The sequence below is a fragment of the Argiope bruennichi genome, chromosome 6, assembly GCF_947563725.1.
Source record: "Argiope bruennichi chromosome 6, qqArgBrue1.1, whole genome shotgun sequence".
Classification (NCBI taxonomy): domain Eukaryota; kingdom Metazoa; phylum Arthropoda; class Arachnida; order Araneae; family Araneidae; genus Argiope; species Argiope bruennichi.
Window position 1 is genome coordinate 15853270 of NC_079156.1, and position 26966 is coordinate 15880235.

The 26966-nt window shown below is 25.5% G+C and overlaps 2 protein-coding genes across 5 annotated transcripts; one reads left to right on the forward strand and one right to left on the reverse strand.

The window, feature by feature from the left end:
- Positions 1-680: 680 nt before the first annotated feature.
- LOC129972109 (protein C19orf12 homolog) lies at positions 681-16882 on the reverse strand. Of its 4 annotated transcripts, none has more exons than XM_056086099.1 (4): positions 13477-13532; positions 10406-10580; positions 7258-7438; positions 681-4537 (listed from the first exon to the last, which is right to left on the reverse strand). In XM_056086099.1, exons 3-4 carry the CDS (start codon positions 7430-7432, stop codon positions 4278-4280), a joined length of 435 nt encoding a protein of 144 aa, XP_055942074.1. In that variant the 5' UTR covers positions 7433-7438; positions 10406-10580; positions 13477-13532; the 3' UTR covers positions 681-4277. The 4 variants fall into 4 exon arrangements, with proteins under 4 accessions (XP_055942074.1, XP_055942072.1, XP_055942073.1 ...); XM_056086096.1 differs by lacking the exon at positions 10406-10580 and adding an exon at positions 16671-16880 and having other exon boundaries at positions 682-4537; positions 13477-13566; XM_056086097.1 differs by lacking the exons at positions 10406-10580; positions 13477-13532 and adding an exon at positions 16671-16882.
- Positions 16883-17238: 356 nt separating this feature from the next.
- Positions 17239-25243, forward strand: LOC129972928 (tumor protein p53-inducible nuclear protein 2-like). Its single transcript, XM_056087249.1, has 4 exons — positions 17239-17388; positions 18692-18819; positions 20864-21304; positions 22659-25243. The coding sequence occupies exons 2-4, from the start codon at positions 18705-18707 to the stop codon at positions 22847-22849; spliced, it is 747 nt and encodes a 248-aa protein (XP_055943224.1). The 5' UTR covers positions 17239-17388; positions 18692-18704; the 3' UTR covers positions 22850-25243.
- Positions 25244-26966: the final 1723 nt, after the last annotated feature.

A 26966-nucleotide genomic window follows, 5' to 3' on the forward strand; every position in this document is an offset into this window, starting at 1 on the left:
GAATTTAGGTATGGAATTTCATTATTGTAATGAATAATTTAAGTTATGTTATTAACTAAATTTTTGAAATCCAACATACATAGAGATGCATACAAAAGATGAGTTAAGCATTAAATAAGAATTGAAACTTAACATTTCCATTTTCTGCAATACAGAAAGATTAACCTATATGAAAAAGAGTATAGCCGCTATTCTTACTACTAAAAATTAACTAGCAGTAGGAAAAAAATCAGAATACTTAATAGGCACTTCTACTGAGAGACTTGCTTCAGATAAACTAGGATTTGATGTTTATTTGCTTTCTTTTAGTTTGTAGAATATGGCAAAAGCAAATTCTTCAGCTGTTTATGAAAAAACAGTTACATTTTAAAAAAATATATAAATACTTGGTTTGAGTTAATATAAAATACTAGTTTCCTGTTTTGTTACTAAAATACAAAAGTAGGGAGGGGGCAATTTTTTTTAAAGTCTTGTCACAAGTTTAGAAAAAAAGAGTTTCCACAATTTAAATTACTGAAATCTTATATTGCTTCCCTCATTCTGTTGAATAGAGAATTTTAAGTTATGGTAATTTATAATAGTCAAAATTCACATTTGTTTCATGACATTTTATCTGCATGTTAGCAAATCTAAACGGAAACCAATGTACCAAATTATACAACTTTATTTTAAAAAGACAAACTTTATATTCAATTTCTGAAATACAGATAAAAGATTAGCTGATACTATATATATGTGCAATTAACAGAAGAAACAATATATATTGTTAAAAATTTTAAATATGCAAAATGACATTTCTACCAGAAAAGTAAAACTAAGTAAGAATTTTAAGCAGATCATGTATGGAAGATTAGATTCATTCTATAGAACACAGCTTTAACAAATATAACGATCTAACTTCAATCACAAGTAGAGGTAAGGGAGGGGAGAAAAAAAAAATCATGCACTTACTCAGTTCAATATTACAAAATTAATAGTTTAAATTAGATTCATTTGGATTAATTGACTAGTTCAACGAATAATCATTTCCAAAAAAAGAAAACACTGAATTTTCAGAATAATACAAACATCTATACACTTTCTATATAATTAGCTAACAAAAACACTATAAAGAAAAATAAAAATGTATATTTTTGCATATCTTCATAACAAACATATAAAACAAAATTCCAAAAGGCAGTAATGTTCAATAAACCTTTCTCCTTCTCCTTGACTTTTTTTTACTTCTCAAATAAATACAAATAGCTCTTTAAAAAATTAAAGCTCAGTTACCCTTAGGGCTAGGACTGTGCAACAAAAATAACTGCATACACCAATCAAATGTAAGTAAACAAAATATACATTGTTTTAGCATTGCTAAGATGTACACAATATTTCAAAAATAATTTTTCATCAAACAAATAATTTTTCAAAAATATTGATATATAAGGATTATCATAAAAATGATACTCCTGAACTTCTTAAAAGGCCTTATACTTTTGAGATATTTTTTAATTGAAAACAAGTGTTTACTTTGCAGTGAAATATTTAGAGCATCTCAAGACCTGCTGATAAATTCAGTGCTTTTGTAACTAAGAAAATAAGAATTAAAACCAATTATTTTTTTATTTAAGAAAAATTATCTAAATGTATTATGACAGCACTGACAGATATTTTAATACTGATATAATTCATATATATTGAGATAAAACAGATTAAGAAAAATTAGGAAATAAGCTCATACCATTACAGAATTTAAATATTTGTATTTTTTAAAAAGGATAAATTAAATCTGACTAATTACTAAGTTTGTGCTAAAATAAAAGTAACTGATTATGCAATTCAAAATTTTAACATTCCCATTTGAATATGGTAACAGAATTCTCATCATTAAAATGGAGGCATTTTCTCTATTAAATCACATTTTGTTTTGTATTCATCTTTAAAAGGGGGAATCTAAATTCATATAAGTAAAAACTAATTCTTATTCAAATTCTAAAACTTGCAGAATATATAACAACTTAAAACTGTAAATATTTATGGAAAACATAAGTAGAAATCATAAAAAATAAGTAAATATTTTTATTGGAAATTAAACTAGCTATGGAAATAGATTTAATTATAATAAAAGATTCTCAATGAAAATTTCCTTTAAAATAACTTCCATGGTAAAATTTTGAACGGACATTTTTTAAAATTCTGTTATACTCATTTATAGATATATATTTTTTCATTTAAATTGTAAACATTTTTCAAAAATTGTGAAAATTACTGTTCATAAAAAGCAGCAGCTAATTTCATGTTCTTAAATATTATTTTAATTTTCAATTTATTATTTTTTACATAAAAGATATTTTATAAAAAGTTGTTTATTATTATTAAACAGACGTTTTATACATATCATGTGTACTTAAATAAATATTTAAAAAGAAATTATGAAAATGCATCCACTTACATGGACATGAAACCATAACATCTAATTCTCAGAAATACATATATATGTATGTACAAATTTACAAAAATATGCTTGCATTTTTATAAGTCAAGTTAATAAAAAATTAATAATCAATTTAATATGGCTGGATAATATATCTTCAATAAAACATACTAGTTTTTATTCAAATGAATAAACATATATAAATAGCAAATACCATTTGAAAAATTATATTCGAATCAATGGCATTTTACCACATGGGGAAGAAAAACAAAGTAGTTTCATTAAGAATGGACTACAAATAATACTGTTTTTCAATCAAATAGTATCAAATACTTTTATGGAACAAGAAATGTTCTGAATAGCTTAGTGGTTCTCAACCAACGTAACATAGAATAATTTTTAGAAATTAGCTAGAAAAATTAGTAAGATAAATTACAATTATGTCACTGTTAAACTCAAGACAGGATTTTTTAAATACATAATTTAATTTACACATTAATGCTCATTACAAAATCAATTATTTCATAAAATACTTAATGTCAAGATGTAACAAAATAAATTAAAGCATAAAATGAACTACATTCTATAGTTTAACAAGCCAGAGAAAAACTATCATTTTACAAATTGTAAGAAACATTAATTTTTTATGTCAAAGTTTAAAATTTTATATTTCATGGACTTGAACAATAAATTCCTTAAGTGATGCAAGTAAAAAAAGTATCAATGAAAGAAAGATTTCAATCTTTACTAAGTAAGCATAATATGAGATTGTTTATTCTTGAAAATGAATCAACATATGTTCAAAGAATACAAGTCACGCACTGTCAAAGTGCACTTTTAAGAGGAGAGAAACAAAGTATTAGAACTCAAGATAAGTGTAATGTGTAATTCAAATGACAGGTATCGCACAGATTGACTGTATTACACTACCATTTTAAAATCAAACCCTGTGCCATCGCTACTAATAATAATAACAATGAATGTATGGATTATAGAAAGAATGCATTAAAGAATAAGCCATTGGAGTTAAATTTACAACTTTGGCACAAGTATATTTTATAGAGTAAAAATGTGCAATTAAAATGATTTCTTTTTAATTTTTCTAATCAGAATTTGAAATTAATTAAAAAATTAAGAAAAATGTAAACAATAGAAATATTATCACTCCAAAATGACATCCTGAAATCTAGAATACCAGTTTGGTAACAGTCCAATTTTTTCCCCAAATTTTGTCTTAAAAAAAATCAAATTCTTTTCATTGCTTCTAATTGTTTAATGAAGTAATAAAAAATAAAGACATGAAAAGATTGCTGACTCTTTATGTATTGAAAAGGTTTCATTGCACAGAAAATATTAGATTGTTAATTTATTGTAAATTAACAAAAATTCTTAAGTTTTTGGATACATAGAAAATAAGTTAATGAAAGAGCTTAATACATTTACTTACAACATCATTAATTTAAGGGAGTAAAAAGCCCTAGGTATTTTATGAAAAAAACTGAATTATACTTCACTCCTATTCAACTACATTCAGTTCATATGCTTTCCAACAAACTTAGCTTGGCAATTTAACTGGTGTGTTTTCACCAGCATGAGAACCACTAGTTTAAACATTTATCTAACATTCATTTCAAATGATTTAAAACTAACTGAAGAGGAATAATAATTGCATGAAATAAAACACACATTTATCACATATCCCCTAGAAATTGAGCTGTTTCAAACAAACATCAACAATTCAAACCAATAGGCTTGCAAAACAGACACATGATACACATAAAACAATCCACATTCAGTGTCAAGGATTTGGTATCAATATGAGCACATGAGGAAACAGAATAAATATGACAAATTCCAAAAATCACTCTACAAGAGCCATTGACATTTCATGCCTCAAATAATCCACCAGCTCACCAACAACTCTGCTTCGCACTGAACAGTCACCAGATACTAAAGCTGCGAATACAACTACATCTGTCACATCAATTTTATTCATTATCTGCCTTATTTTGTTGGCAAGATGCTCTCGTTTCTCTTGCGACATGGTAGCAATAACTTGCGACACAGGCTGAAATTTGCTACCACAAGTAAAAGCAGCCACACCTCCTCCAAGAGCTCCACCTAAAGAATGCATTTAAAATAACAGTATTACATTATTGTATATTTTAATGAAACAAATTGTTCTTAACTTTAAAAAAAATCAGTTTATATATTAATCTTTTATTTATTATTATCTAAGAAAAAATGTTTGTTTAATTATTTCTTCAGGTGAATAACAGCAACACAGCCTTTACAAGACAGACTGACAGTGAAAAAAAAAATGTAGAGCATATTATTCTGCTTTGTAAAATAGTGCTGTAAAGATCCTCCAATATATTTTGTAATAGCTTACATCTTTGAACAAAACTTTTTTTAAATGACTAATAACCAATAATATACATAATAAAATATTTTTAAATCAAATATTACTTCATTTCCTCTATAATGTGTTCAAAGAGAAATAATTTTGATTTTTTTTTTCCCTTGGAACTTTACATTTAGTATTTTATTAGTCTTGATGTTATCATTATTCATTTAGAATTTTTTATTTTACATAGATGTTAAAAGATAATATTTTATTCTAATGTGGTTCTGAGTTTCTGATAGTAATTGCCATACAGCTTTATCAAATAACTCTATCAAAGCATAATAATAATAAATACAATATTTTTCTACACATTTTAATATGACTACAATAGCAGACTTTAAAAAACTTATTTTATACATGAAAAATAAAAATTACAAATTTAAATAATAATTTAAGAAAGCTTTGCATTCCTATTGATTATTTCTTTACTTATTATTCACTGACACAGATTAATTTCGATTTTTTTTAACAGAACTCTTTTAGCTTGAACTCCTTTTCTGATAGTAATTAAATTCAATTGAATTTAAAAACTAATTTATTATTCTTGCTTGAAAGTCACTGGCAATTTTTTACCAAACAAGTTAGGATACTATGAAATTCCGAATTTGCATTCCCCTTCCCCCCCCCCATTATTTGCACATTGATTTTATCTGCAATTACAGTTAAGATTAATTAAATAAATAAAAGCAAAAGATAATTTATGTTAAGATGATAGTTTCATTATTTATATTTCAATTGAAGAATACTAAAGATAAAAATCAATCCACAGAAAAAAGAAGAAAAATTATTTATAATTTTAAATGTAAATATCATAATTATTCAACATAAATATTTTTAATTTTTATTATATTTTGTTTCATTTTTAAAAAATTTTTCTCTAAATTTTTTTTCTTAAAATTCATTTTTTTTAAAAAAAATTTGTTAGTGAAATTTAACAAAGAATAACCTAAGACATGTAAAAACAAGCATATATCATTCATCAGCGAAATATCCAGGCATATCCTTTCCCAAAAATTGTTTCAAAACTACAGAAATAAAAAATCTGATATCAAATTATTTTTTAAGGGTTTTAAAAATAACCAAGAAATAAATTTCAATTTGACTAACTTTTTATTTATTTAGCAACTGAAATTTTTTTGTCCCCACAATTTTTTTATTATTATTATTATTAATGCTAGTTAAAAAAAAATCCAGATTAGTATTCATACATAAACTTCTTTTCAAAACTTATTTAATGAGATATATATATTAATGTTTCCTTGTGAAAATATAATATACACCACTAAAATTGTTGGCACGCAAAAAACGTTCAAGATACCACTATGGGCAATATCTAATTTTCAATCTCCTGAAATATCATCTATGATAAACTGATCCTTAAGTGAAATATTGAGAGTTCTTTTTCATTTCACTATAACTTCCAAAAAATAGCAGAGAAGAATAGAACAAGAATAATTTTTACATCGTTTTAAAGTTCAAAAAGAAATTATTTTAGCAATGATCTCAATTTTTGTTGCCATGCATTTTTTTATTTTTCTATTTTGAATTAATTTTTAAAATATTTTATATACAAATTTAATATATAATATTTAAAATATTTTATAATATAGCCTTTTTTAAATGAAATTTTAAATATTTTTAGCAGAAAAAAAAAATGAGCTAAGAGATCACTGCACAAATTATTATCACTTTTTTCTATTCACATTACAAAACATGAATATTCAGCAAAATGTATTACTACTGAAGACACTAATTTGAGTTCTTGACATATTTTGCAACCTTTTAAGACTTTTTAGTAAAGAATTTTAGGTTTTTAATCTCAGAATTTTAATAGCACTGAATTTTACATTTAATTTTCTTGAACAAAATGTTTTATTCATTTTAATGAATATGATTTACTGATTACAATATATCTATAAAACATTTCTGGTAGATTAGTGCTATTAATATATTTCTGAACAGCCTAATGCTATCTATACAGCAATTCTGCAAAGTAAAATTATGATGATTTCTTTTCTTTCAAATTTGTTTGAAAGATGGTGCATTTTTTTTTTTTTTTAATTTCCAATTAAATGGCCTCAAAACAGCCCTCCCTCTATTTCATTATTAAGTTTTAACAGGGGTGAAACTTCATCATATGCACTCACAATTCTGATTAATTGTATTTTAAGTTTTATATGGGTATCTAATTTTTCACTTGTGTATTCTTATAATTCTTGATAAACTATAAATAGGAGCATTATTTTTGAATAATAAGCTTTAAAAAATATTTGATACATAATTTAAAAGTTGTTCTAAATTTTTATTAATAAAATATAGAAAAGGTTTAATGGAATCTCTTACATAAAATGAGTATAACAAAATATGTTTTCAAAACTTTAACAACTTTCAAAAAAGGAAAGGAAAAGAAAATATATGAATTCAAAGTAATTACCAATTGGTAAACCCATTGGTCCCAGAAGAAAAGCTCCTAATGCAGCAGCAATGCCAGTAATTAGACCACCTTTAAGCGACTCGCTCAATGTCACCTTTAGACGTTCCTCCTCTGCTAATGTGCAGAGCAATTCTATAACATCAGAAGTGCTAATTGGCATTATGCCAGTCACCATAGGACTCTAAAAAATTTTGGAAGCTTTTATATAAGATATATAAAACAAATATTTATAATTTTTTTTTGAATTTGGAAATATATTATGAATTTGATGATCACTTTTGCTTTATGAAAATAGAGGATAGATAATAATATATTAGATACAAGATACAAACTAATATGATTTACATTTTTAATTACCTAATTTACACAGTCTTTTCAACAGTTTCGAGGGATAATCAAAAAAAAAGTTTACAAGGCAAAGGAAAAATGCTTTATTAACAATAGACATGATACAAACGGTAATTAAATGACATATGTGGTGGTCAGTTCTCCACATAATCACCAAACTTGTTGAGGTATTCATCACACTACTGGACCAATTTGTTTAACCTGTCTTGGTAATAATCAGGACCACGGCTATTGAGGCAGTTCTCGGCACCTTTTTGAACATCACCCTCTGATATGAATTTTATTTCTGATAAGTGTTTCTTTAATGCCGAGAATAAGAAATAGTCACTGGGAGCCAAATCGGGGCTGTATGGGGGGAGGCTCCAAACCTACCACCAAAACGTTTCCAGCAATCTATCTGCCTGCTTCAAAAGAACAACACCATTTCACCACCTTTTGTCTACTCATTGCTTCGCCCTCATACACTTCAACGATTTGTCTGTGAATGTCTGAGGGGGACACTTTCTTGGCCCGTAGAAATCGAATCACAGCTCACATCTCTATGTGAGACCACTTCTCTAGACGCCTTGCCATTACTGTCGCTGTTTCAGGTCTCAGTACTAACATTATCTGCTCAAATGACCGGTCTAAGACAACTAGTGCCATGTGCCTTCACTCTGGATAACAATATTCCCATCCACAATTTCTAATTTCCAAATACTGATGCTTGTAAACTTTTTTTTTTGGATCACCTCTTGTATATATATATAAAAGTAATTACTTAATTTTACTACTAAATATGCTACAACTTTTAAAAACACAACTATAAAAAAAATTCATCTCTTTTTATAACTTTAATATACACTTAAAATTCATTATTATATATATTACATAATCTTAAAAATTCGTTTCTCTCAAATTTATTACCAGGTGATGCCATATGCAATAGAAACAAAAATTAAATTTTTCAATCAATTAACTGTCAATTAAGTTTTAAAAATAATATATTGTCAGCAAAAGCACACAAATAAGAAGTTTCAAAGCTGAAGCAAAAAGCAAGTTGACAATTCAACGAAAATGCAAAGAACCCAGACATTATAGCATTTTAAAATCAAACAAATGATGCCGAAATGTATTGGATAAAACTGCATTGATATATTCTATTAAAATATTCATGGCTTATATCTAAATATTCAACTACTCTACAATATATATACTCTACAAATATTCTACTAATTTTTACTAATGGTTATATCTTCAGTATTTTAAATATTAGTCCTAAATAGGCAAATAATATCATTGCAATCATAAATGTCAAACTTTCTCAATACAGATCATATTAACATTAATAGTAAATCTATTAAACAAAGATCTTGCACAAGAAATATTTGCAGATCACTATTCATAAGGAAGTTTCTGAATATGCTTCTAGACAATAAGGAAAATTTTAGACATGATAAAAATTGCAAGCCCTCTCCTTTCTAATAAAAATAATATTCTAGAAAAAAGTGTTACATCCCATTTCAAAAGGCAGGAAATGAATAAATATGTAAAGGTAAGAGAGGAAGAAATGTATGCAAGTAATATGTCAGCATTTAATGGCAATAAATATCCCTAAAAGTATATTTCCTTTTGGAATTGATTAATGTAGCAATAATATAAATTTTTATAAATACAAATTTCAGTATGTATTGTGAATATAACTTGAATTTTTCAGATTTAAGAAGGCATATTATAAATTCAAAATATTTTTTTAAAATGTTTTGCTTGTTAAAAATATTTAGTTGAAAATTATTTTCATTATTATATTTTATCTACTGCACTTTTAAGCAACAATTGTTTCTATAATGCAAACGTAACTTTTTGTGTGTTGTTAAGAAAAAAATATTCCATACCTAAGAAGCTTTACATATCTTCTAGTACAAGTACACATCTTTATAAATTAAATCAACTATTTCATGGCACAGTACATCAATTAGTGTTATTGTAAACTTAATTCAGTTTAAACATATTAAGTGTTTCTAAATATAATAGGATTAGACCAGTAACTATTTAAATGAGTATAATGGTATATTATTTTATTTTTCTTGTGTTGTCAATTTATATTGTGATTGATAATAAACAAGTAAAAATATTCAAAAGTTTTGATTAAAAAAGTATTTAAGATATCATGTTTGATAAAAAAGAAAGCAAAGAAAGAAGGAAAAAGTAAGTTTCTTATGCTTAAAAAAAAAAAAAAAAAACAGTATTAGATCATTGATATTATTTTACCTAGAATATTTTTCTTTCTTCTACTGATAATTCAATATTTTGTATGCTAACATCATTCCAGAAAAAACATTAAAATATTTCATGTAATATTCCTATATGAAAACAATATCTATTTCATCAGAATAAGCAGAACTATGAGCAATCAAACTAGGGATTACCAACTTAAAATTCATCAGACAAATATTAAATATACCTACATTTCCAAGGACGTCTGATTTTTAAAACTATTATAGATTCAATTCCAAAGGTGTATAAATAAAATAGTCCACCTAATCCCATAAAAGTATTATGTTAATAACAGGCTGTAAGAATTGAATTGTAAAAGATGTAACTATATACTTAACATTATAAAATTAAAATAAAGACTTTCATTCAATTTAAAATTGTTTCAATTGCACTAGGATGATGGTTGGTGTGCCTACACAAAAACACACTAGCACACATACACACCAAATTTCATTTAAATCTCTTATGCGTAATTCATAAAAAAATTATTTTTAAAAATCAAATTGTTATTAGCACTAAAGCTGATACATTTTAATAGACTTACATGTTTTGTTTATCACATATATCAAGTATGTGTGTTGTATTTTTTTCCCCCTGAAACAGTGCTCAATATCAAAATACAATCGAGTTCAGTTCCTTTTCCTAATTTATCATTGTCAATTTGAATGTCTGATAATGATAAATAAAGAGAAGATATGTTCCAGTACTGCAAACTTGCACTAAAAAATATAAATTATTCAACTGCTATTAATACTGCAGAGAACATTCTCATCACAAAATTTACATAAATTAGAAGTAATCTTTGCAGCATGAAGCATAGCTTAATTTAAAAATTAGTTTGAACTGCGATTTTAAAAATAATTATAGGATGAATGGGAAAACATTTATCTGGAAAATTAATTTAAATTATTTAATAAATTTATTTGAACAGAAATGTCTTAATAAAGAAATTTGATCTTTAAAATAAAGCAAGGAATTTAATATTGATTTGAATTTGCTATGACAACAAACACGTTTTGTATAAGTAATTAAAAAAATTCTTAAATAGTGAGTAAAATAAATTAAAGGAACAAAAAAAAAAAAAAATGATCAAGACAGATATTTTTTTCAAGTAGTAATAACAATTTGATACAAATCAGTGACAATCAAAATATTTTGAGTGAGTAGATATTAAACTACTACAATAAGATTTCAGGGAAAAAAAAAAAATTCTTGCCAAAGAAATAATTAGATTTAAACTTGAAGTCAATATTAATTCATTATTAGAAATATCTACATAAAAATAATCACAAACAAATGGATATTCCTTAAAGACAACCACGAAATTATGTTTTAATTCTTTTTCAATAAATAAATAATTTAATTCTAAAGCTTAGATTAGAAAAGATGAACAAACCTAAGTTCTGCAAAATAAAAATCTTACATAATTTAAAAAGTATACTATCAAATCATTAAAAAATTTTTTCAATATGTTCCAGATAAACTAAATGTCACAATGCAGCTAGAACAACACACCTTATATCATCTGCATCACAGAAAAGCAATATACACTTAAGACATTCTTTGACTATTTCAAGAGCAATGCATTTATTATACATAAATAAAATATATAATTTTTTTAATGCAAGATACTATAAATTTCTAGTTAAAAGTGGTAAGTGATTTATATATATACATACACACAAGGTACAAGGTAATATAATCAAAATACACATAAAACAACAAAAATACAAGGTACAAATATAACAATGAAAACACAAAATACAACTGAAAATAAACCAAAGGGAAAAATAAAAGAGCTTAAAACAAATTAACAGAGGAGAGAAAAAATAAGCATATATCAAACAAATGCACAAAAAGCTTCAATTCAAGGAACACTGCAGAAATAAATAAATTGTAAATCAATAATAAAAGTGGAAATAAAATGTAAAGTACAGGGCGAGGCAATAATCAATGCATTAATTGTTCATCAGGGGATGAAACTAATGTGGATTTCAAAAGGAATTATAACAATAATTTGGAAGAATTAGCTAATTTACTACTTAATTAACTATCCACAAAGAAATCAAAATTTGAGATAAGAATATTAATGTACCAATCTAGATGTCTCATTCCCATATCACAAGCATTGTGTGATGAAGTATTAAGCCTACATTGCTTGTTTCTTGAAGATTCCACAAAAATTATTTATTGATTTATGAACAATACAGCAAGTATTAATGTTGTACATTCAGCAAATACTTGCAATTCAAAACTGAAAAATGTTTTGCATAAAACTAGCAGAAACCATTATTGCAGCATTTCAAATCTAACAAGATTATGGGGAAGATTTTCTTCTTAGCCCATACCAAACAGTATGCATTTTCAAACTGAAAAAAAAAAAAAAAAAAAAAAAAAATCCACCAACGATAATTCAAAGACTGGATGATCATGAACTACAACTTCTTCATATTTAAGAAGAATGTGATCTGAATAATGCAAAAAGTATTCTCGAAAGTCGCTGAAGACTTAGAAAATAATAGCAAAAGCTGACAATATACAATTTTGCCCAATAATCTATTGATGTATCATAGAGAAGCAAAATTTATGCTTCTTTGAAATGATGAATGAAGAGTCAATCTGTAACTTAATAAAGAGATTATTAAAACATGGATAAAAACTTCCTAAAACAAATCAAGGAATATAGGTTTACAGATATTAGAACAGATGGCAATTTTTTGCACACAGAAGAAACTCATCTCAACAACCAGAAAAATGGTAATGGAACTGTTATTATATCATATAAAGTTTCTTTTTCAATAAGTATGCATACATCAACAATCAAATTGCATTTTTATTTTAAAATGTTTAAAAGAAATAATATAAATGAAAAGCTCAAAAGTTTAGAGATATAAAACCTGAACGTTTCATTGTGATAAAGCACATGTACATGCATCACTCTTTATCTGTAAAATTGTAGTTAAAAAAATCAAGTGACTGTTTTCCCACAGTTCTTTTATTTACCTCTATAGCTTCCCTCCCCTCAAGTAGAAATCCAGCATGCAAGATAAACAATTTTAAACAATAAAAGAGGCTGAAGAAAAATTCACAGAACGTCTCTTATGTATAATTCTACAAAAGAATTTCTAGGAAGTATCTCAAGACTGCAAAACATATAGGAAACATGAATAAAAATATGTTTAAAAACAAGCCGTGTCAAACAGTTTATATATATATATTTTAAATTTAGTTTCTTTTATGGAAGATTATGATTGGTTATCAATTATATAAAAATGCTGAGAAATGATATATGTAATCATGTTACTAGAATAAATTAATCCAATTCTTACAAAAATCCCTTGCAAATTTGCAATTTGTTAAGAATTCAGATATTTTTGCAGAGCTGATTATATGATTAGCTAACTGCCTATTATATATCCAAGGTTTCTCTGATGTAAATAAAAAGGATAAAGGGCAAAATAACTAGTGCATTTGATAAATTAAACAATAAAGAAATTCATGATGACAAATTATAAAAGGAAAGCATAGCTACAAAGATATAAATATTCAAAGAAAAAAATTACTAACAGCAAACGAACACATTGAAATTTACAAAAAAACTGCAAGAAAATTTACCAGGGATCTTAAAAGACGAATCATCAAGATCTTTCTTTAATTAAGTAGTATCACACAACTTTGCTATTGTTTCAGAGACAGAACATTCTTCTGTAATATTTAAAGTGTAATTTACTATATAGAACGAATATACAAAACACAATACAGGTGAACTAACCAAATTTAAGAAGTCATAACAACAAAATTTTTCAGGTTGTATTCAACAAAAAGATAGGTTATATAAGCTATTAGAAGGAAGGAATACTTTAAAATATTTTTTTAACTTTGTTTTCTTTTTTATTGAAACATAAAAATTAAGGTTTTTAGAAATTATTTTTATAAAATATTAAATTTTTTGAAGTTTAATAATTTAGATATTTATATAAAAATAATAGACAGAGATATATAATAATAGGAAATTTATAAAAGAAGGGAAATAATGAAAGGAAATAACTTATATTTAACAAGATAAGCAAAGTTTTCTTTCCCTTGTCACTATTATTCATTTTCATCCACATAAATTTAAGCTAATAATAAAATTTGAAATACATTTTCACCAATAACAATAAATAGAAATATTAAAGTGATAATTTTAAAATAGTAAAACAAAGATTAAGTTATATCAAAAATGAAATTATATCATGCTACTCATTAATAAATGAGTACATTCATTTTAACATATAGTTTTATAGGCTTATTGATTTCTTTAATTGAAAAATTAATAATTTAAGATTTAAATTATCACTATTTAGCTATTTCTATTATTAAAAAACAAGATAAATAGTGTTTCGCTATCCATTAAACAGGTTTGTATGGCTACATTTATTTAGTTTAAAAAGTAGAAATTAACATTTCTGAAATTTTAATGATAATTTCTGGATAACTTATTAGTTTCAATTTTTCAAGCTAATATTTAATATGAAGTGTTATTTAAGATAATTTCTACTTTTAAATATAAAATAAAACAGATATGTTAATATTTCACAGAAATTATTCAGTTGAAAAATAATTTGCAGTCAATTGCTTTGAAATTTATCAGAAAATAATGAAATAAAAGGATAATAAAATGAATAAAAAAAGGACCATTTATCATTAAATGCTATAAACAAGAATATTTTTTGAAAGAACAGATTATTTAAATAATATTGCCAAATATTGATATAAAAAATACAAAATATTTTATATTATGTTTTTTTTTTTAATTTTATGTTATGCTATTTTGACATAAGATACAATGAATGTCAAATTAATATAATGCACAAACATGCTGCAAGATTAAAATCTCAACAATCAATCTTTTAATAATCATAACAAAAAATTAAAAAATATATATATTACTAAAATGTAAGCATTAGTTTAAAAGAGAATCGCTCTCAGTACATTTCCTATGTCAAAAATAATATGAAAGCATTTCAAGCACAATATTTAGGTAAAAGTGAATTTTAGTGTGCACCCAGCTGCGCCAACAATGCCAAGTCGCCAATAAAGATGGCGGACAAAATAAACAAATACATCCGTGGAACAGTTACGGTTACTATTTCCCGCCATCTAATTAGAACTTTTTACTGATAAGTATTTTTTTTTTTCATACTGCCCGGTCCCTTCTACAGATGCCGAAGGCATCTGTAGAAGGCACCGGGCAGAATTTTTTAACTTAAAAAAAACATCCTACGGCTTCGCTAGCAGCGGGAGCGGGAACCTAGTAGCTTCGCTAGCACATTGAACATAAGGACTGTGTGGATAACATGAACTGTACATAATCAATTGAAAAGAAAGAATGAAGGATGTTGTACGAACGGATTTCAGAGGGAATCCTGCCCGGTGCCTTCTACAGATGCTTTCGGCACCGGGCAGGATTTTTTAACTTAAAAAAACATCCTACGGCTTCGCTAGCAGCGGGAGAGGGAACCTAATAGCTTCGCTAGCACATTGAACATAAAGACTGTGTGGAAAACAGAAACAGTACATAACCAAGAGAAAAGAAAAAACGGAGAAATAAGCAATCGGAACATTCTCCATACAAAATTTCAAACAAACATACTTTCCCCACCTTCATCAACTTGTAAAAGAATATATTCCACTCACCTTCCATCCATTCTGCCGGTTCGATATCAAACCATTCTCAATACAAAATTTCAAACAAGCATCCTTTCCTAATTTCATTAACTCGTAAAATATATATGTATGCATATTTAACTCGCTCTTCATCCATTCTACAGGTTCGAAATAATCCCGACATAACAAATTATGAAGGGAACCAACCGTTATAACACCAAAAGAATTACGAGAACTGCGAAGAATTCCATTTGCAGCTGTCTTTGAAAGTGAGAATGCAGACGATTTTTTTAAAGCGAATACTGACAATTAAAAATTGCAAAAGAATAAATATTTTCTGTTCGTATTCACATTAAAAAAAGAAAGAAGAAAATAACTTTTAATTATAAGCTTAAATTTCTTTATAATAAAGAACAAAAGTAAAATCTTTAATCGATATTTTTTTAATATTTTTAATTTAACATTTTTCATAATTTAATTGTAGTTTAAGTACAACTCAGCCATTGCAAAAAGTAGTAAACAAAACAGCAGTACGGTTGCTATAAGAGGGATCCGATGGGTTGCAATATTGGCGACAATCGGCTGGTGCACACTAATCTTCACTTAGGCCCAATATTTATATTAAGATCTTCAGTCAATATGTCTTACATTAAATAAAAAGTTTTACTGAAATTTAAAAAAAAAAAACAGAAAAAATACATTTTACTTCCTATGAAATAATAAATAATTCCATAATAGAACTTTCCGATTAAGTTTCTATATAAATATCAAGATTTGAAAAGTTCAAATTCATTCATAACAGGTTATAAGATTGAATTGGCAGAAAAATCGATAAAGTACTGCTTATTACCGTAAAAACTTTTATAATAAAAGAAAAAAAAATTAAAAATTTCTTTGTAAGTAATAGTTTTGGGTTTTTAAGCATATATGCACAATGAAATGGTTGGTAAAATAATTATCCTTTGATTTATTTACAGAGTTAAAACGAAGCGAAAGTATGATTTTATGAAATATACCTTTAATATAAATGATTATATGCATCAAAAGTTTAATTTCTAAAATTTCTTATCGGAAATGTCTCACTTGTCATTACAGTTAATATGACTCAATAACACAGAAATATGGATACAAAGGTGAACTGTTTAATAGTGAAAACCTACCTTACAAAAATTGAGAATGACTTTGAACTACTGCATTCCGATTATACTTTATAATCGAAATACAACTGAGTCATCTGTTCGGATTCTTCGTATATATTTTTTATACGTTTTTCATATAATTATATTTAGATTATTTTAAATTTGTATAATCAAACGAAGAGGATGGGAATAAAGTGAACATGTGCTAAATCACGTGATCAAGCTCGTTCGATAACTGAATGATTCTTATTGGGCCTTTTCTGGAAAAGAAGTAACCAATGGGCTATAACTTAATTTCCTGGACTGTTTTTCTTTTCTTCCACAGATGGTTTCGTTTTAATTATTTTTTTCCCGCTCTTCTATTACATAATTTTTCGAATATCGCAAATTTTTTACAATTACATTAATAATAATTTAAAGATATATAGATTAGACATTTAATAATATTTTGATAATGAAAGGGATTACCAATTTGTTTCGTAATCGTCTGCTTATTTTAGAGAATTAAATTAATTACTTCATTAAAATACGATAGTTAATTTTGTAAAACATTAGACTCGGTTTTTTCATGATTTCAATAATTATTTTCTGTAGATTCGAAGGATAAACCAATTCCATCTGTCAGTGCGTCTAATCAAATGTAAACAAACAACACAAAAACAACCAACCTGACGTCACTTGTCAAGAAATCTGACGCACATTGGTAAAAGTATCAATAGGACAAAAGACTGTGGGAGACGTAAGTGATATAATTGCCTTTTTCTATATTAATTATTGTAGATTTTGAACCGTTAGAATGTTATAATACAAGTAAATACTTGTTATATTGCGAATTACTCAATTTTGAAATCTTTTATTGTTAAAATTTCTTTTTTTTTCTAATTAATATATATTTATGCTTACTTTTGTAGCTGTCAATCTTACTAAAATTTTTTTTTTCTTTTTGCATTTTTATTTAATCTTGTGCTTTAAAGCCTTAATATAGATTATTTTTTGACATGCAAATCGTAAAATTCATTGTATGGCTTTTTTTAAAGAAATAGTTCTCGATTGTATTTATATCTGGCGTATAAAAAAAATTGCATGCTTGGACAAGTAACAGCCTGTGTCGTCTTGAATGTAATCTCTTTCTTAGTATTTAAGCTCTTGTATTGTTGTTTCTCTTATATTTTTCTTATATTGTATAGTATTATCATTATAGAAAACAATACGAGTAAAAGTAATTAAATTTTTGAATCAATATTATGTAGTTAAAGTAAAAATGTCTTGTTTATAGATCGAGAAAATATTTGTTATTGTTAAATTTGTAATTAAAAAGAAACAATAAATGACTATATTGTTATGATTATAAAAATATTTTTCAATTTTTAAATCATATTTTACTTAATAACTGCTCTCTGTATAAAACAATGTTTTTTAATACATTATTATTGAAATATATAAGTGAATTTCAGTATATACCTAATAAGTAATAAATCATATTTTAAAACCAATACTTATTACATACATAACGTTTTTCATTTTGAGTAGTTTATATAATAGTATTATAATGTATAAAAAAAAAAGGATTGTTCTCTTTTCAGTATTTTTTGAAGTTTTGAGTTAAATTCACATTTCGAAATTTTAGTTTCATCATGCAGTTTATGTTAAATGGCATGATTTAAAAAAAATTGTCAATTAAGAATGCACTGGAAATCAAAGTCCTTCACTTTATATAGTTGTAAATATCTTGGTGAAAAACAAAAATGTTGATATCAAGATATATATCTAAATATAAATCCATCTGTTTAAGAAAGAACAAGAAAACTATATATTTTAAGTGATTAAACCATATATTTAAAAATATTTCAGTTTTCTGATTACTTAGATTCATTAATGGGCTTATTCATTATATGCTTTCCTAAATTATATTTATTTTTAATATTATTTTTACTAAACCAATATATTCTGTTCTTTCCAGTTGAGAAATATTGACAGTAAATTTTTAAACATTTTTAAAAATTTATTTTTTGTAACTTTTTATATTTCTATTTGTTTCTTAGATAAAGTACTAACATGTGGGGAAGTTTCAAACAGTATATTGGCCAGTACTATCCAGTGCAAGAACAAGTTTCAGATCACAGTGACTCAGAAGAAATTGAAAAAGGATGGGTATTTGTTGATAAAGAAGGTAAGAATTATTCATGTATTTTTATATAGATATTCAAAAGCATTTTTATAAAGTATTAGTATTTATACGTGTAAATATTACTTACATTGGAAAAGTAAATTGTTTAAAGAGATAAAAAATTTCTTGCACTCAGGCAGTTGAAAATCTGAAATCGTTTGTACTTCTTTATTAGTTTAACAGTAGAAAAAAAAAAAAAATCAATGTTATGTCTTAAAACCAGAAATTTGTCACCAAAATAACTTTAGGTGATTATATATATATATATATATATATATATATATATATGCATATTTTGAAGGGCCATTTTAACAGATGTTAAAAAATCACTTTTCAAATTAAAGCTGTTAAAAGGCACAAGCAAATTAAAGCTGTTAGCTCAACATTATAATAATTAATAATATTGTTGAGCCAATAGAAGTGCACCTAAATTTCCTTATGGTCACTTTTGTTTTCACTAAATCTTAGATTCAATAAAAACATTTGAAACATAAATTTTGAATGTTTTCATATTCAATAAATTTTGAATGTTTTCATATTCCTTTATCCAACAGGGAGAATCATTCCCTATATCTTGCTGTCTTCAATCATCGATAACATAATCAAGATAAAATAAGCTGTTTCATTTTTGTTTAAAGAATAAATAAATGAAGATTTTTTTTTGTAATATATCTTATTTCATCAATTTGCTTGTTCAAAAGCAAGAAAAAGTTTAAATACTTTTCCTTCTTTAAACAAGTTAGCCAGCCCTAGCTCTCAAAAGTAATTTTAATGAAAACAAAAATTCTGTTCGGAAAGAGAAGGATAATATTACTATAAATGCTTCTAAAAATTAAAAAAAATATGTATATTCAGTTGTTGTTTCATATACTTCAAAAGGAATATCAGAGGTTGGATATATTCTAAATTATAATAGCATTTTCAAAGTTAAGGCAGTCCTAGTTCTTTTGGCAATCACCCAATATATCAATGAAAGTCAACACTATATATTAGTTTACTGACAGCTTTTTTAAGTTCATAGCACTTCAGTGCTCAAATATTTGTCTATTCTTAAATATTATAAATTTCTTAAGTGAAAAAAATTCTCAAAATCATTTTCATAATGAATTTGTTAATCTTTTAGCTAGAAATGCATTGAATTTCTGCATTCTAAACTAGATTGCCCATTAAGATTTGATTCCACATGGAAAGCAACCAACCAACCAAACAAACAAATAAAAATATTAAAAATAACTAGAAAAATACAAAATACTTTAACAAATTTTCAAATTTAAATAGCACCAATCTCCTACATTCATTTTTTCCCTCTAACCAATTTTGTGTTCTCATTTTTCCCATCCAAATTAAATCATATAAACAGCTAGAGCCAAATTATGCAATTATCAAATATCAGTTACTTTGTTGTATAAAGATAAAGAAATTCTTGAACATATTGTTTCAGTGTCTTCATTTAGAATATTTAAGGATATATTTCGCTGTGCAAATTAGAAGTAGGTATGTGCATTTCTTGTTTATCAGCCGTTGGTAGGTTAGATCAGCATTCCTGTCAACCTCCCTCAAATCTACTTGTATTTTCTAATTAATAAATAATCAAATTGTTACACATTTGGGGTACACTATAACTGAAAAGTAAAAAAAGAAGAAAAAAAATGCCTAGTACATAAGTCTTTTGCAGATTGTACCCAAAATCAAATGAATTATTGGTTATAATTCTACCATCATTATTTCAGTATGTTGGGATTCATGTACTGTTCAGTTTCAGTGTACTGTAATTCAGATCTTATTATTATTTAAATGGCCTTTTTCTATACTATATTTTTAGTAGAGAAAAGACTATAAGTAGTTTATGGGAATCTTGGGTAAGAAACAAATGTCATTAGCTGCTATTGCTAATGAGGCAGTAGTATAAAAAAATATTAGTTGAAGAATTTTTGTATTTTTTTGGATTGACTCAAGAAAATTTGTTTAGTTTTTATCATTAGTTTTAGTTTAATAACTTACTAGATTAATTTAATGGTATATTTATGTGATTTTATGTTTATTTCAGGAAATGAAGTCGAAAGAAAGATTGAAACACTTGCTCCACCCAAACTAAATCCAGAATCTCGACTAAATCCGCTCCCTCTTTTAGACATTAGCAATACAAGTACCCCTCAAAGTTCTCCACAACTAAGTCCAACCAAAATTGAAGAAGGCTGGTTTGTAGCTCCCCCACCATGTTTTACAAAAAACAACACAGGCTTGATTGAAAAGTCTCCCCTGGAGGATCTGTTGATTGAGCATCCCAGCATGAGTGTGTATGCTCAAGTTCCTGGACTCCAGATAAGTTATAAGAAGACTGAAGATCATGCCCAGGTTGTCATTCAGCCTAACAGAAGCAGTGATAATTCTCCTAAACGCACAAATGAACCAAGACCTGATGAAGGCCTGTTGGCTGTATGTACAAAACCTAAGATGAATTGTTCGAAATCCCAAATTGATCTCAAAAGTAAGTACTCTTGCATAATTATTTGAAATTGCTAACTTTGAAATTTAATTTTGTAAAAAAAATTCTAGTTCAGAGCACATACAAATTAATTGCTCTTATATATTTTACAAAGATATTAAGCAAAAAGATTTTTTTAAAAATTAGCAACTAATTGTTAAAAAAACTTACTACAACGTATTATTATTAAATAATAAAAATAAGATATTTATATGCAAGTAATTCAGATGATCTTTCCCGTATGGTTATGTATTTTAGTTATCTATAAAAAAAGTAAGCAAACTATTAAATGGCATTTTATTACTGTATTCAAATTTTGAATTATTATAATAAATGGTAATATTTACTATTACACTATGTATGTGCATCTAACATATTAAAATATAGCTTTGGTTTGATGTGTGTATTTAACAAGCAAGAATTAAAGAGTATAGTTTGGCAAGTAAATATTTTAAAAATATAATTCTTTTAGCAATCAATGCATATTTAATATCTTGCCTGTAGGGTCTTAAATTAAGAATTTGACATTTTTCAGTATATTTTGGTCCTTACAGAACTCCATATTAAATATAAAGCTTTTTTTTTTATGCATTTGTATTGTTTCTTAAAAATAAACAATCTGCTAAATAAAAAAAAAATGAAACATTACTGCTTTCATTAATTGTTAAAATAAAGATTTATGCAATATTTCCATCAAGAATGTTTAATATGTTGTATAACTTGATTCGGTTTTAATTTTTTAAAAATAATTAATTTTATTACAAGAATATTAGTTTGTTGGCAGTCAGTAAAATATTTTTCTCATATTAGAAAAAAAAATATAAAATCATTTATTTGAAATTATTGTGCATTATGTTTGAATAAAATTCTTTCTTTTTATCTATATCATTTATTGATGAAAAGTGGGTCATCTGAATTTCACATTTTTAAATATCATAGATTTAAGATGAATTAATGGAAGTTCTCAATTTTATATAATTCCAATCTCTTAAGTTTATATCAACAGTAGGTGTAATTTATATTGTTTTATCAATGTTCTTGTAATCCAATTTACTTAAATTTACTATTTGTGCCATACTTATACACATTATTATAATAATCTTTTGCATCCATATCCTTAAGTTGTTTAAAACTTGCTATTTTAATTTTATCAGAAATTATGAATTGGACTGCAGCTATGAAGTATGCTTATTTCATAGTACTGTTATTTAATTGATTTGTCAAATTCACTGCAAACCATTAATAAGTTCCAATTTTATGTAAATGACTTTCTTGTAGATCATTTATAGATCATGATCTATGTACTGGTCATTTTATTTTATCTTGCACCTATTTTCAGTATGTTTTTCTTTTGCAGGCATGGTTGACCAAGCAGAAAACACTAAACCTGCCCAACAAGCCAAATGGGAAAATGACCAGTACAAACTTTGCCCATCTTATATGAATCGTCAAAATCGAGTCCATCGATACCAATCTAGGAAGCATCACAATCAAAAGAAAAAAAGTATGGCTAAGCCATTTGCTGAAAAGGGGAGGCATAATTTTTGATATATTTATTTATATAATGTGTGAATTGTATAGTGTTTTGTTCAAAAGTGTGTGTGCGTGTGCAATTTCCATGCATATGAATGTTTTGCTGATAATTTCAAATGAGGTGTATAAATGTGTTGTTTTAAGCTATTTGATGTTTAGCACTGTTCTGGATATTGCAATCAATTGTATAGATATCTGAGTTATAATTTTTTTTTGTTACATATTACTTATGTAACACTGTGATCTTAAGTTTTTTTTTTTTTTTTTTTTTGTTTGTTTCATATTATGCATATTTTTAGCGTGTGTCAAACTTGTTTGCATATTTCTTTATTTTTATTGATTGCTTTAGTTGTTTTAATTTATAGATATTTAAAAGACAAAAAACATTATATATTTGTTGCTGTAGAATAGTAAAATATTTGTATAGTTTTTTTCTTTGGCATTTCTATACTATTCTTATTACTATCAAGATTATTTTAGTTTACTAGTGTATAGTGTATGTAATGTATTTAAACCTAGATCTAGTTTTATTGTGAAATATCTAGGTTAATTTACTTGTACTGTTTCTAATAACTGCTTATATTTGTTGGCAAAATTGCTTTTAATATAGTATTTGGGTTTACTAGATAATTTCTTTTAATTTAATAATGAAAATAGTGTAATTGTTACATCCTTTATGTTTATAATTATGAGGTGTGCACTTACAGGTATTATCAACAATAGCTCTTTAACTGTCCACAAATATAGCAATAATACTACATATACACAAAATTTACTAAGAATTTCATCTAAAATTTATTCCTGTGTATCATTTTGTTTTCATGATAATATATTTTAAATGTGTACATATAAAGGGAAAAAAATGATGTAATATTATAGCAGGCAGTGTATAATGTACCATGTGACTGTGGTATCTAATGAGTTAACTACATTTCTACTTTAAAATATTAATTCAATATCTTTTAATATTAAAATTAATTAAAATATTAATTTAATATCTTTTTTGTATTAGTATATTTAAATAGATATTATAGTCATGTAATGTTTTCATGAAGCTGGAAAAGACTAGATTCATACTTGAATAATTTTTAATTGTTATTGGATATTATTTTTAAGAGTTGATAGAATTAGAATCTGATTCAAATCTGGTATTTACTGAGATTTTCAAGTAAATTCAGTGTGAAAACGCATGTCTAAACAATGTCTAGAACATGGAGAAAAAAAATTTCTCTTAAAAACCCATAAATTATTCCTACAATTTTTTGAAGTTGAAAATTTAAAGGCTTTGTTTATTAAAATTTTTAGATAGATTATGCAAAAATCATTCTTATATATATATATATATGTAATATGTAACACTTTTTTTAAGATCTTTAGTTCATTTTCTAAGTGTCAGTTTATATTGACTGTTAAACAAGCTAGCTAAATTTGCAGAGAATTCCATATTTTTAACATTTTGTATTAATGGCATACGTAATCAAATGATAATTATTACTTTACAGATATGTCAAATTTTTAATAATTTATGTATCATAAAAAAAGGATGTTTTATGTCATTTTCTGTTTATGTAAAGGAACTTGGCTAGAAAAGTCACTGTAGATTGCTCATTTTTTAAAATGCATTCAGATAGATTATCCTATTTACATGATTCCAGATAACTGTCATTTTAAAAGTAATGAAACATTTCATCCAGTCATGTAAAAATATATGTTATAAAATACATGCAAATGCTTTGTAAATACAAAAAGTCATTATGTAAATAGCAAGGATTTTACATTCAGTTTTCATTCATTCAAACAAAACAGTGTGATAAATATACAAACTGCATTTTCTTTTTGAAAGCCATGTACTGCAAAGCATTTTTAGTTTGATTTTTATCTATTTATTATATACAGTCATGTATTGTGATGTATGCTTGAGTAGTGTGCTTTGACCAGCACTTAGTTTATTTAAACAACAAATGCATGTGCTTTTAGATGTGTGATATGAATGAGCAAATATAATTGTAAAAAAATCTGTTAGCCGAGAGTGACAGAGTGTATTGTAGTGCATTGGTTAAGCAATTTTAAAATGTTATACAAATATTATATTCAAGTGTGCAATTGATGAACTGTATGTTGTTAAATGTATAAATGAAAATACACAATTTAAACATTCCTTTTTAAAAGGGTGATTAACCAGAACTACCATTTAATATAAAGTGCCTTCTTACTGCAAATAGAATTGATTTTTTTTTCAATCCCAACATGATGTATTACTTTGCAAAATCTGTATAAATATTTACATGTTGTTTAGTACACATTCCACATAGCATGTCTTGTGTAACATGTTAAAGATTTCAGTACTAAGGGAACACTATTTCCACCATCAAAAGATAATAAAAAAATTTCAAAACTATAGTAGCAGTTGTTATTTTCTCTGATGTCATATCATTGTTTAATAAACATAATCTTCATTATTAGAATTCAGGTGATAATGTCTTAACCAGTTAAGGGCATTTGAAGTGTCTACATGCCAATCTAAATTATTATTTTAGCAAAGTTTGTTGTGTAATTTTTTATCTGATAAAGCTGAAATCCTGTATGTTTTATTATGATTTTTTGCAAAATCTACTTTGCAACCATTTGTATTGTTTTCGCATATAAATATATGCATCATCATTTGACTTTAAAAACTGAATTCTGTAGTTAACTGGTTAAATGTTAGTGTTTGAGGATGCATGATGCATGTACAGCTGATATTTTTTATTAGCTGTTCTGCCTTTCTATTCTTAGTTAATAAAATATTTTGATTGCAAATCTGTAAAATATAACTATTGATTTAACTTTAATACAACAAATATTAGATACTACATTCTTCACATTTTGTATCAGTTCTCTGTCAATCAAAAGGAAATTTACTAAGTACTAATTCAACACTTATTGAGACTAATTTAAGAAAACAATTTCTTTTTTGAATATGCAACAATTTTTTAATTAAAAAAGCATTAGTAGTGTATTGCAATTTAATATTAAAACAAATTGAACAAATATAGCAACTTCTTTAAATTACCACAATTAACTAAATATTTTTAAATGTTTTTATTTTTAATGAAAGCTAGAAAAGTTATTATATCCAATATATTTGTGTTGAAAATGCTATGTTTTAAGATAAAATTTCTGATAATATATTTTATCAACTGAATAAATTACTATTTTAATAACTTTTTTAAAAACAAAGCTTTGATTACAAGCTTTAAGTTAATCCTTATGAACTAACATAGTAAATTATCATATTATTTTCTGTTTTATTCTTGGCCACATTTCTAACAACTTTTTGGTTGGAATTTTATATAATTCAGATTCCATTAGTTCAGTCACATTCTCTAGAAATAATACTCAATAATAATTATTATTATTTTAAAATCTTTTATAAAACATTTACTCACAGCAAGTGGTATTATAAAGAATATATAAATTAGATTTTCAACTGAAGTTAGTAAATAGAAATAGTTTTAACACTTTTTATGACTTAGTTTTAACACTGAATCTGTAGCTCAGAACTTTAAGATTGTAAAAGCACAAATCAAAATATAATGGGGATGATAATTTTTGCATCTATCTATCTATGTTTTAAAATTAAATGTCTGTCTCTTAGAACTTCATTCCACATCCATGAACGAATACCAATAAATTTTGGAACGCATGGTCCTTGAAGAATTAAAAAAATGTCATGCTTTTCTTAAGGAGATGAAATGAGCTACACTATCTTACACTTAAAATTAAAAAAAAAAAAACTTGTGCCATTAATTTTATTTCTAGAAATTTTTTAAAAGTTAATTTAAATAAAATTTCAATGCCAATTTTTTGAAAAAAATTATATATATATATATACCTTGACAAAATAACAAATCAATTTGATATATTTTTGACATATTTTGCCAGTATTAAATTTGCTTTCTTCAGATATTTTCATGTTGACTTAATTTAGTCATATTTTAACTGTTTTAAAATTGTAAAGTGTCCATTTGTCATATTATCTGCCTTTAATTTTACTTTTTTTTTGTTTTAAAAGTAGTAAGCTTTTATTTTACCTGATAAGTTTGTAATTTAAATTACATGAACATATATTTTATTGCATTGACTTTTGCAT

What these genes read in the sequence shown, in the direction of transcription:
- LOC129972109 (XM_056086096.1), bottom strand. Translation starts at nt 13,500, where the DNA reads ATGATTCGTCTTTTAAGATCCCTG. An exon ending in TTCGTCTTTTAAGATCCCTG is followed by an intron (nt 7,439 to 13,476) that starts GTAAATTTTCTT and finishes AAAATTTTTTAG; the next exon opens with AGTCCTATGGTGACTGGCAT. An exon ending in ACCAATGGGTTTACCAATTG is followed by an intron (nt 4,538 to 7,257) that starts GTAATTACTTTG and finishes TGCATTCTTTAG; the next exon opens with GTGGAGCTCTTGGAGGAGGT.
- LOC129972928 (XM_056087249.1), top strand. Translation starts at nt 18,705, where the DNA reads ATGTGGGGAAGTTTCAAACAGTATATTGGCCAGTACTATCCAGTGCAA. An exon ending in GGTATTTGTTGATAAAGAAG is followed by an intron (nt 18,820 to 20,863) that starts GTAAGAATTATT and finishes TGTTTATTTCAG; the next exon opens with GAAATGAAGTCGAAAGAAAG. An exon ending in ATCCCAAATTGATCTCAAAA is followed by an intron (nt 21,305 to 22,658) that starts GTAAGTACTCTT and finishes TTTCTTTTGCAG; the next exon opens with GCATGGTTGACCAAGCAGAA.